Source organism: Myotis brandtii, unplaced genomic scaffold, assembly GCF_000412655.1.
Source record: "Myotis brandtii unplaced genomic scaffold, ASM41265v1 scaffold266, whole genome shotgun sequence".
Classification (NCBI taxonomy): domain Eukaryota; kingdom Metazoa; phylum Chordata; class Mammalia; order Chiroptera; family Vespertilionidae; genus Myotis; species Myotis brandtii.
In genome coordinates, this window is record NW_005360124.1 from 1,030,072 (window position 1) to 1,041,895 (window position 11,824).

An 11,824-nucleotide genomic window follows, 5' to 3' on the forward strand; every position below is an offset into this window, starting at 1 on the left:
GGGGGGAGGGCAGGAAAAGATTAACCAAAGATCTTATATGCATACTAGAGGCCCAGTGCACAGATTTGTGCACCAGTGGGGTCCCTCAGCCTGGCCTGTGGGGATCAGGCCCAAACCGGCTCTCCGACATTCCCAGAGGGGTCCCGAATTGCAAGAGGGCACAGGCCAGGCCAAGGGACCCCACTGGTGCACGAATCTCATACACCCAGTCTTCATACATACTGGTTTCTTTGTTAAGAAATAGGCTCCTGCCCTAGCCGGTTTGGCTCAGTGGATAGTTTGGCCCACAGACTGAAGGGTCCCGGTTTCAATTCTGGTCAAGAGCATGTACATGGTTTGCAGGCTTGATCCCCAGCCTTGGTCAGGGGCCATGTGGGAGGCAATTAATTGATCTCTCTCTCTCTCTCACATCGATATTTCTGTCTCTTCCCCTTCCTTCCACTCTCTCTAAAAATCAATGGAAAAATATCCTCAGGAGAGTAATAAGAAAAAATAAAAAAATAAAAGACTCCTTTCTTCCTTCAGCCATGGAAAGTTCTCCTTATTTTCCAAAATACCAACTCAAATGATGATTCCTTCTGCCTGAAATACTTTCCAGCCTCTTATAGCAGCATGTTTTTGGGGCAGTGACTCTGTCAGAACATAATTTAAGAATCAATTATCTGCATTTTCTATTTCTATCTAGACTCAGCTCATTGAAAACAGACCTTATCTTGTTTTTTTTTGTAATTATTTCCCAAAGCACCTAACAGTGCTTTGCACTCAGTAAGGGTCAAATGCAATTTACTGAATTTCTGATAACTCCTTGGAAGTTTTTCTTCTCATACTGGACCTAATGTCAACTTCACAAAAACCTCAGTTTAAATCTAAACAACATGTATCATAAATCTATTTTAACATGATCGAATTTGTTGTTTTTTTATATGGATATTTAATTCCAACAGTTTTAATGCCTTGGTTAAAAAGGAGATGGTCAGGCAATTTGGGCTTATAAGAAACACATAAGGCCCTAGCTGGTTTGGCTCAGTGGACAGAGCATAGGCCTATGGACTGAAGGGTCCCAGTTCAATTCCGGTCAGGGGCACATGCCTGGGTTGTGGGCTTGATCCCCAGTAAGGGGGCATGCAGGAGGCAGCTGATGAATGATTCTCTCTCATCACTGATGTTTCTCCCTTTCCTTTCCTCTCTGAAATCAATAAATGTATATATCTTTACCTATATATCTATCCATAGATATAATTTTTTAAAATCGCCTTCCTTCTTAAAAAAAAAAAAAAAAAAAAAAAAAAAAAACACATATGTTATAAAACTTCCTATGATACTTACTTTGGGGAAAGCACTGGAGGACTGACAAAAGACCGAAGTGCATCTTTCACCATGTCTTGCATGAGGTGAGTTCCAAAGACCTTTTTGTTATCCACCAAGAAAGTGGTCTTAAAACAAATGTTATATATTAGTAATACTGCCACAAACTTGACCTATTGCACTTATAGCTGCCATTACTGTGACATGAGAATAATTTTTAAAATACCACAAAGTAAAAAGAGATTAAAATATTGAAAGTTGGTGGAAAATTTTTATAATCACTGTCTCCACAAGTTACTTATTAATCCCTATTTAAGGTGTATTTGATGCAAGAGAATAAAAGTCTTTCAAGTCAAAGTAGTAATTGCAAATTGTTCAAATCAACTGACTAGTCTAAATATGTCAAATGAGCTAATATATAGGAATGGGCTTCATAAATTGTGAAATAGTAAGTGGCTATACTTATTAAACTAGTCAATAATCTTTATCTCTAATGAATGCTTTGGAATACATACAACCTTTCCAAAATTGGATGAAACAATAGATTAAAAAGTACATTATTAAATTTAAAAGAAAATATTTAATAATAATTTGTATTTAATTTTCTCCCCTCAACCTCAGTGCACTTTAATATTTATTATATTGTACCTTACTTGCTTTCCTAACACATCTGGGTTGTTTCCAGTTTTTGGTGATCATGAACCAAACAGTGTAAATATTCACATACAGGTTTCCAAAACATCAGATTCCACTTCTCTAGGGTAAACAAGTAGGAGTGGGGTTTGTATATTTCATTTTATAAGAATGTGCCAATTGCTTTCCAAAGTATCTGAAGCACTTCACATTCCCATCAGCATTACATCCTTACAAGCAGTTGATATTCTGTTTTTCTTTCTTTTTCTTTTTTAAAAGATATTCTGAAAGGTGGATAGTAGTATTTCATTGCAGTTTAATTTGCATTTCAGTAATATTAATGATGTTAAATATTTTACCAGATTGAAGTGTTCAAACTTTTTGTTCATTTTAAAAACTGGACTGTTTCTTTATTGTTAGGCTTATAGAGTTCTTTATATGTTCTAGATTCAAGTCCTTTATCTGGCAGTATTTACAAATATTTTCTCCCACTCTGTAGAGGCTCTTCATTTTCTTAAGTGTCTTCCACAGAATTACTAGAAAGTTTTAAATTTATCAATTTAAGGATTATGCTTTTAATGTCACATCTGAGCACTCTCTGCCTTCTCCAAAGTCACAGAGATTTCCTCATATCATTTTTTTTAAAAGTCCTATAGTTTCACATTTTACATTTAGGTTTATGATGTATTCTGAGTCAACTTTTCCCCCCATGTGCCTGTCAAATTTGCACCACCTGTTGAAAAAGACTACCATTTCTCTATTGATTTACCTTTGTGCTTGGTCAAAAATTTACCATATTAATTTTATTTTCATTTTCATTCTAATTTAAGATTTCCTTTTTGATCCATAGGTTCTTCAGACATGTACTAATTTCCAAATATTTAGAGAATTTTCCAGTTACCTTTCTGTTACTGATTACTCATTTAATTCCAAAGTAGAGTGCATATTTTATATCATTTTGTTTTAAAATTGAGGTTTATTTTATGGCATGGGTATGATCTTGATGAATGTCTAACACTCTAAATCAGGGGTCCTCAAACTATGGCCCGCGGGCCACATGCAAATACAAATATTGTATTTGTTCCCGTTTTGTTTTTTACTTCAAAATAAGATATGTGCAGTGTGCATAGGAATTTGTTCATAGTTTTTTTTTAAACTATAGTCCGGCCCTCCAACGGTCTGAGGGACAGTGAACTGGCCCCCTGTTTAAAAAGTTTGAGGACCCCTGCTCTAAATCAATGCTTCTAATTAAAAAATGTAACATTAACTATGGAATATCCTATAGAAAGAAGTATCTACCTTTTGTTCCATCAATCACATAATTTGATGTTTAAAGAAGTATTTTCAATACTAAGTGGAACTTACTTGTAATAGAGATCTTGAAAGAACACAAGGTGATTGTTCACTAAACTCACAGAAAAAATCCTAAGAGAGAAACAGAGAAAAAGTAATGTCAATAATGGATTAAATAAAAGCAGAAAAACATCTGCAGAGAGAGTGTAATTTTTACTAGAAATAATATCCTACCAGAGTTAGAATATGACGAATAGCTAAAGATGTTCTCTAAATTGTCTAATTGTACCAATAACATTTTGGATAATTTTAGAGCCTCAATTTTTAAAAACAAACTGACCAATAATAGTATTGTGTGGATACTCATATTAAATTTGTACACCATGAAAATAACAGTAAGAGTAATATTTACTAACTAATGACAGAGGTTTACTTCCTACCTCACATAAATAAATACCAAGTAAGTAGGCCAATTGGATTCATATTACCAAATGACTGTTCTCGACTCTAGGGGAAGACCAAAAGATATGCTCAGAAAACTATAGATGGGTTTATACACAGATAGGAAAAAAAGATAAGAAAGACACTGAAGCCTGGCTAGCGTGGCTCAGTGCTTGAGCATCAACCTATGAACCAGGAAGTCACAGTTCAATTCCCGGTCAGGGCACATGCCTGGGTTTCAGGCTTGATCCCTAATGTGGAGTGTGCAGAAAGCAGCCAATTAATGGTTCTCTCTCATTACTGATGTTTCTTGCTCTCTCTCCCTCTCCCTTCCTCTCTGAAATTAATACAAATATATATTTAAAACAACAACAACACTGAAATGTTAACATCTGTAGGATATAAGATAGTAGCTATTTATCATCTTCATATTTTTCTGCATTTTGCTGGGTCAAAGAATGTACATTTTTAAGACTGGAGAGAGAGCCACTGGAGTACAGTAGAATGACTATTTCCCTTTATCAACATTAAAATATTATTTTACTTATCAATCTAATTGTTGTAAATTTTTTATATTACTATTAAGTTTGAGTATTTTTAATGTTTATTGCTTTTTAAACGTGTGTGTTTATGTCCTATCCCAATTTTACATTTTGTTGCTTATCTTTATCTTACTGATATGTCCGCATTCTCTATAATCTGGCACTTTATCCTAATAACAAGCTTCTTATGCAGATCCAGCGGACCATTTGGTCCCTTATCCTTCCTCACTTTACTCTTGGCCTCTGCCACACGCCCCACTACCACTATTCTTCTGTCCCAAGTCTTCCAGGGATCCAGACTTTTCTCTGACTAGGCTCTTTTTCATGTCCAGTGCCAGCAGTTCCCCCAGCTCCGTTCTATTATGGTATGTCATTATGCATTCACCCGTCTGACAAGGTAATCCATAATCTCCTGCCAGAATACAAATTCCAACTTTTGCATTACACTTTCTTATTCCAATTCACATTGATCTTTTCTTTTTCTAAAACCCTACAATTAATCTGGTGAACACAAATAAGTACCTATTTAACAATTAAGGATCAGAAAAGTGGATACAGAAGACTAAGAAAATCTCTATTTATTATCCAGATAAGTCACTAACCAATCTAATGAAGTTACAATGAATTACAAAATGAACTGGCTTATGCCTGTAATCTTTTCTACCTTTAAGATTCATGATTCTTAAGGACAGACTATTATAAAGTAAACAAATACAAAGGGGAGTAATAAAGACATAATCAGTGAAAGTTTCACTAAGGAATGAAGACTTACGCTGGGCTTTAATGACAAAGAATTAGTGGAAGGGAAAATAAAATTATTTTAAGACAGAACATAAACAAAAGCACAAATCTTCATTGATTATCAACTATGTCCCATAATTGCTGCTTAATTGTAGGAATGTAAACTGGTTAATTTGTCATCTCAGGAAACACAGGTATAGAAGAGACCTGGAACCAATAAGGAAGACTTCACAGAGGTAATGACATGGAGCTAGGAATTATGTTTCTCAGCATGGAGGGGGAACAAATGCATTATGTATGCATAGTCATGCAAAAGAAATTAGTGTAGTTATGTCTAAATATCAAGAATATTATTTTGCATATTTTCTACTTACCTACTAAACATAAATATCACTACAACCTTACCATTAACAAAATTCCACCTCTGAATGTTTTAATATTCCCAAAATAAAAGTATATTTTTCTGTATTTAAATCCATAAAAAAGATTAATCCAAAAACTGTTAACTTAAAAATGTACATACTCTTTTACCCAGCAACCTCACTGTTTAGGAATTTATCTTAAAGGGGAAGAAAGCACCTGATAAAACGATTTACCTATAAAGATATCTGCCACAATATTGTTTATAATAGCAAAACACTGAAAAAGACTTAAATGCAATTCAGTATGAACGGATTGAAAACAAAACGAAACACCTGATATATGCTTACTGTGGAATGCCATGTAGCCATTAATATAGAAATATATGTATTTGTTGACATGAAAAGACAGATATTCACAATATAAAGATTAATAATTAATGAAGTTTACCAAACACCATGATACAATTTTTTATATGAAAAAATATTGGTGCACATGCACACTTAAAAGCTTTTGAAGACAGAATCCAGGGTTCAAACTCCCATTTCTAAAACTTGGATGAATTACCTAACTTCTCTAGACTTTAGTTCCTTAATTTCTAAAATGAATAGTTATATTCCAGAATAGAGATTTGTACTTACCAGGATACAATGTAAATTTGTTAAATTGACCACCTCACAGACAGTTTTTATTCTATCTATTAATCTTGCAAAATAGTTGACCATTTCTTCCTTTTTAATTATTTTTGCATATCGAGGGAAGGTAGGTGGAAGTAGCCTCTGGTTAACAAGAGGCTCAAAGCCCATCATAATTGGATGATCTAAAAAGAAAAAAAAATATTTCAATGTTTCTCAGAATTTTAAATCTCAAATACTACTAAAAGTAAAAAAGGCCAGTTTTAAAAACATCTCCAAACAAATTCTAATCACAACATTGTCTAGATTTTATATTTTACAATTAACATATCTATACACACATATTATATTTAATAACCTAAAATTGTATTTCCTATCTACATGATGTTGGTAGTAGTGACAGAGAGGGGCTTCTACCTTCAAGCCAAGAATGGGATAAAATAGGGTTAATATAGTCCCTTTTTCTGACCACAATAGTATGAAATCAGAAATGGAAAATCTACAAATATGTGGAAACTAAACAACAACACAGTTCTGAACAACTAATAGAAGAAATCAAAAGGAAATTAAAAATGTATCAAACCAAATGAAAACTGATACACAACATACCAAAACCTATGTGCTGCAAAAGCAGTTGTGACCGGGAAGTTTATAGCAATAAATGCAGATATTAAAAAATTAGAAAGATTTCAAATAAACAATCTAACTTTATACCCCAAGGAACTAGAAAACAAATTAAGCCCAAAGTTAGAAGGAAGGAAATATAATGATTAGAATGGAAATAAATGCAAGAGACCAAAAAACAACAGAAAATATTAACAAAACCAAGAACTGGTTTACCAGAAAGATAAACAAAATTGATAAACCTTTAGCTACACTCCTACATGTCTACTGACTGGAGAATTTAGCTTACATTTAAAGTAATTGTCAATAGGTATGGAAATGCCATTGTCATTTTGTCAACTGTTTCCTGGTTTTGTAATTTTTTATAATTCCTTTGTTCTCTTTTTCCTTCTCTTGCTCTCTTCATTATTTGATAATTTTCTGTAGTGCGTATGCTTTGATTCTGTTCTTTTTTTCCTGTATATCTATAGGTTTTTGCTTTGTGGTTACCATGAGGTTTGCATAAAATACATTTGTAATAGTCTAAATTGATAACTTCAAACACACAAAAGCTACCTCTGCCACATTTCATATCTGATGTCACAATTTGCATCCCCCCCTTTAAAAAAATATTTTATTGATTTCAGAGAGGAAGGGAGAGGGAGGGAGGGAGGGAGAGAGAGAGAGGGAGAGAGAGAGAGAGAGAAACATCAATGATAAAAGATCAGCTCTCTCCTGCACGCCCCCTACTGGGAATTGAGCCCACAAACCAGGCATGTGCCTTTGACAAGAATTGAACCCGGGACCCTTCAGTCCAGAGGCTAACGCTGTATCCCCTGAGCAAAACCAGCGAGGGCACAATTTGCATCTTTTACATTGTATATCCATTAACAAAGTATTTTAAATACTTTTTATCTTTTAACCTTCAGACAAAAATTTTAAGTGATTTACCCACCACCATTACAACATTAGAGTATTCTGAACGAAACTAGTTGGCCCTTGGTATCTACAGGTTTTACATCCATGGATTCAACCAACCACAGATCAAAAACAGTACTCAATCCACACCTGGGAATCTGCAGATGCAGAAGGTTGACTGTATGCATTGTTCTACGCTATTTTATATGTGCATCCGTAGAGGATCCTGGAACCAATCCCTTGCTGATAGAGGGATGGCTGTGTATATTTACTTTTAACAGTTTTATACTTTTCTATGTTTTCAGCACAGCCCAAGCTCCCTCTCAAACTTCTGTGATTGTCCATACCTCCTCTTCAGTTCTTAGAAGTAGCTGAGATTGTGCCAACACCCATCAGTGTCCCAAAGTCAGCACCTACATGTAGGCTAATTAGAAGCTAAATCCTCAGGTAGCAGCTGGGGAAGTATATAGTTAAGCCCCTTTCCAGGCAGAAACTGGGAGATGGGCATTTTTGCTCAATTCTTCTGGGTGTATACCCATGGAGGAAGGGTGCTCCCACACCTGCTAACAACTGTTTCTTTGTTTTATAGTCCAGTGGGGCTCCTGAATGCAAGTGCAGTTGGTTAGTCAGGCCAGGTGATCGGGGGCTCATCCAATGACTGACAGCTGCAAAAGCTTGAGCACCAGTTGTGTGCAAGCTCCTTCCTGGGAGATACTGGTAACCGGGTTTTATTACTGCAACAAGTTGAAGTGAGAAGTTGGGAAAGGTGCCTGCTGGTTTTCCCAGTCTCAGGAAGATCTGATCCAGCCCCTAGATGCCTGCTAAATTGGAAGCCTGATCCTCAGGCAGCAGCTCTTACAGTATGCAGGTACAGTATGCAGAACAGGGAGGAAACCTCTGTTTCTAAACAGCTTTTAAACTAGTTCACATGTCATTCGCATAATTATCCTCCTCATTTTCTGAGGTACCTGGTATATAAAAATGGGGCTCTTGAGTGAATCCACAGTACAAACTGGTCTGTTCTTGACTTTGCTTATCAGTGGCTAAGAATTCAGTTATTTGGGGTCAGCTAGATCAATGTCCTCTGTTTCCCAGCTTCTAAAATTTTGTTGCTATTTTCTCCTTTCCCTGTTTATTCCTCTTTATTGAATATGCCTGGTTGAGTCAGGGAAGACTTTGTAATGGAGGTGATGATCTCTTAAAGAAGTGAAGGGGAGAGGTGACTAAGAAGAATGTACTGCTGACATCACAGCATGGTCACCAGACAGGGTAAATACTCAGAGCACAAACAGTAAGATAATACTGTTTTTTTTCTAGAAAAAAATTTAAAAGAAGGGAGCATACTTTATAAGTCTATGGAGCAAAAACATTCCAAGGCCCAGAGAGATTTAATTAAATAAAATTTTAGCCAATGTCCATACTACCCATAGCAATCTGGATGGGAAAGAATGAAAAAAGAGTAGGAGCAAAAACAGACAATTACCTCCTTTTGTAGTATCATTCTGGGCCTGGATGCCATGATGCAATGAATTATGAATGGCAGAAAGAAGATCTGCTGCTTGAACCATCAATTTTTGAGCTTCTGCAACAGCACTGGTCTAGCAAATAAATCACCAAAAACATTCTTACATATTCTTTCACTGAAAGATATACATTGGATAGGAAAATCCTATAAACAATAATGAAATCAAGTGCTTGTTGTAATGACATTGGTTTTCATGAACTATTCACTTAATACAGAATGTCCAGATCCTGTTAGGATAGAAATTAATTTTTTTTATAATTTTGTAGGAGCCATTAAAAAACAATAGAAAACATTTCTGGTTTATTCTATTAATATTTCGTTTAAAATGAGAGATGCAGCCAACTGGAAAATTTCAACGTTTCTACTCTGTCATTCATTAAGGGGAAATAAAAAAACACACAGAAAAAAATAGCATTGCAAAAGTTAGAACACTGGTAAAGGTTGGCCCTTTACTACTCACCACTTACTAACTATTCACTAACTTGCCTTTAATTGATACACACACACACACACACACACACACACACACACAAAATCACCATCTAGGGCTTACTTTGGGGGTCTACACAAATCTAACAGCTATTTCCTGAATGAAAGAGGATATCCTAAAATTCTCATTTTTACTTTCTCTTTTCAACTCACAAAATATGACTCCTATTTTTATATCAACAATAGATATGCATATGTTATGGAGCAAAATGTAAAATTCATGTGACTTTTTGAGAAAATCATCAGGGCTAGTCTGGTGTAAATATACTGAATGTTCAGTGCTGTACACGTGCAATAGGGGCATATCAATGGAATAGTCTCAGAACTACTTTAATACAATAAAGCATTCTATCAAAACAAAACAAACAAACACAAAAACCACATACCAGTAAATAGACAGATGATAGTAAATGCCCTTACCTCTTTCTTAGTAAAGGCTATAAGCACAGTCAGTAACACTCGAGTAAATTTCATCCTGCTGAATACTGCTAAACACTGTTGGTGCTAAAAAATATATATATAAGAAAGAACTAGAAGTTAAAAGATGCAAAGTCTGTTCAAAGAATTTCATTTTAAAATATGATATTTTAAGTCCTAAATCTCAGTGTTAATAACTTACTACATTACAAAAACGTTCACTCAGTCTTTAAGTGCCTGAAAATCGGAGCTGCAGGAAACATAGCAAAGCTTACTCTATTGAAATAGAAAGCTTCTGTAACAACAGGACTGATTTTCCCCTAAGACAAAAGTTACACTATCATCTCAAAACTGATTTAATCATAAATTAAAAAGGACTGTGAAAAAACTAAGCAGAGTCAGAAAATTTAGGACCTTAACAAAGGTTTGGCAACTTTTGATTCTGTGCAAGTTCTTGGGTTTTGCCAGGTTTTGATGTGTCATCTGTAAAGTCATTTTTTCTTCCTACCTCATAGGAATACTGAAGATTCAGCTTTGAAATCATGTATTTGAAAGAACTGTGTTATCATTCTATCAAAATAAACACAAGGGAAATAAAATCTCTTGCAATGTCCAATTTGTAAAGAAATACCTTAAAAAGGGCTTCCACAAATTATAATACAGTTCAAAAAACTATAATATTAAGAGGTTGACTTCTCTGATATTATCTACCAGAAAATAAGTTCAATTACTTCTAGTTCAACTTCTGGATCTCTTTCTTCTCCTTGTCGACTTCGAGTACTCTAAAATTTTAAGAAAGGTGAATTAAAACAAACACAGGCCTATAGAAGCATTAAATTATAAATATACAAGGTAAAGCACTAAATTAGTTTATTGTAAGAATCTATTTTTAAGAAAAATATTTGAGAGGGAAAAGAAGCTGTTTTTAGTATTTATTTCCTCCTATTAATACTATATTTAAAAAGTTAGTTTTACAAAGATCATACAAAAGAGTAAGGTATTAAAAGCAGCAAAAGCAAAACAGTAAAACAATATAAGTAAAAGCACATGGTTCTTCTTTCTTTTAAAAAATCTATTCTTTGAAATTCTAGATGCTTTCAAAACTAACCCTGCTGGGAAAAAAAGTAAGCTTTATAAAATCACATCATAAAAATAAAGCCACATAGTGAATACTGATCTGTTCTGCACTAAATGCAAGCCATCTTGTTAATACATGAGTAATATATGGTTAACTGTTTTGACAAAATTCTAGGAAGACCTCGTAAAAGAGCTGGTTTCTAGCATGTCCTAGTGAGACTCAGACAGGTTATTAAACTCTTTTGAACTGTATTTTCTAAATGTGGGGCACTGTGTGCATTTTATTGTCTAATTCAATAAATAATTGTGAATATCAAATAAAACAATGTAAAACTGCTTTGATAACTATGCTGTGTTATACAAGTGTAAAAAAAATAGCAGAAATATTAACCTTTTCCCTTGTTTAATCTCTATAGACCCACGCATCAGGGTCATTTGGCCGAAGTATGCCATTCATAGAAGATATTTACCAGATTTGGGATACCATCATTTACTTAGCTTTTCCTCTGTGTTGTAGATACTCTCCTAGCTATTAAAGGTACAAAGATGAAGACAGTCCTTATGTTGGAGGAATTTCCAATTCTACAATATGTACTACTCTTAAAATAGCATACAAAAATTCTAAAAAATTAGCCCAAAATTGAAAAATTGAGAGGGTTTATTTTTCTATACTTGAAAGTGACATTAACTTATCAGAAGCTTCTGTAATAGCCTTCAAACTCATTACCAAAAGGCACAGCATATACAAAGGAAGTTGATGGTCCTATCTACATCAGTTATTTGTACTTAAAGTTAACCTGACATTTAGAAAAAGAAAAAAATCCTACACCAAAGAAAAAAAAAAA

At 34.4% G+C, this 11,824-nt stretch overlaps 1 protein-coding gene across 1 annotated transcript in view; it reads right to left on the minus strand.

Moving 5' to 3' along the window:
• NAA35 (N(alpha)-acetyltransferase 35, NatC auxiliary subunit) overlaps positions 1–11,824 on the minus strand; it is a 47,434-nt gene that overhangs the window by 14,609 nt on the left and 21,001 nt on the right. The window contains exons 7-13 of the mRNA XM_005868263.2: positions 11,479–11,499; positions 10,634–10,684; positions 9,906–9,989; positions 8,955–9,069; positions 5,957–6,135; positions 3,304–3,363; positions 1,327–1,433 (exon numbers count right to left, since the gene is read on the minus strand). Of these exons, the coding sequence (XP_005868325.2) occupies positions 1,327–1,433; positions 3,304–3,363; positions 5,957–6,135; positions 8,955–9,069; positions 9,906–9,989; positions 10,634–10,684; positions 11,479–11,499 (617 nt within the window). The remainder of the gene's footprint in view (positions 1–1,326; positions 1,434–3,303; positions 3,364–5,956; positions 6,136–8,954; positions 9,070–9,905; positions 9,990–10,633; positions 10,685–11,478; positions 11,500–11,824) is intronic.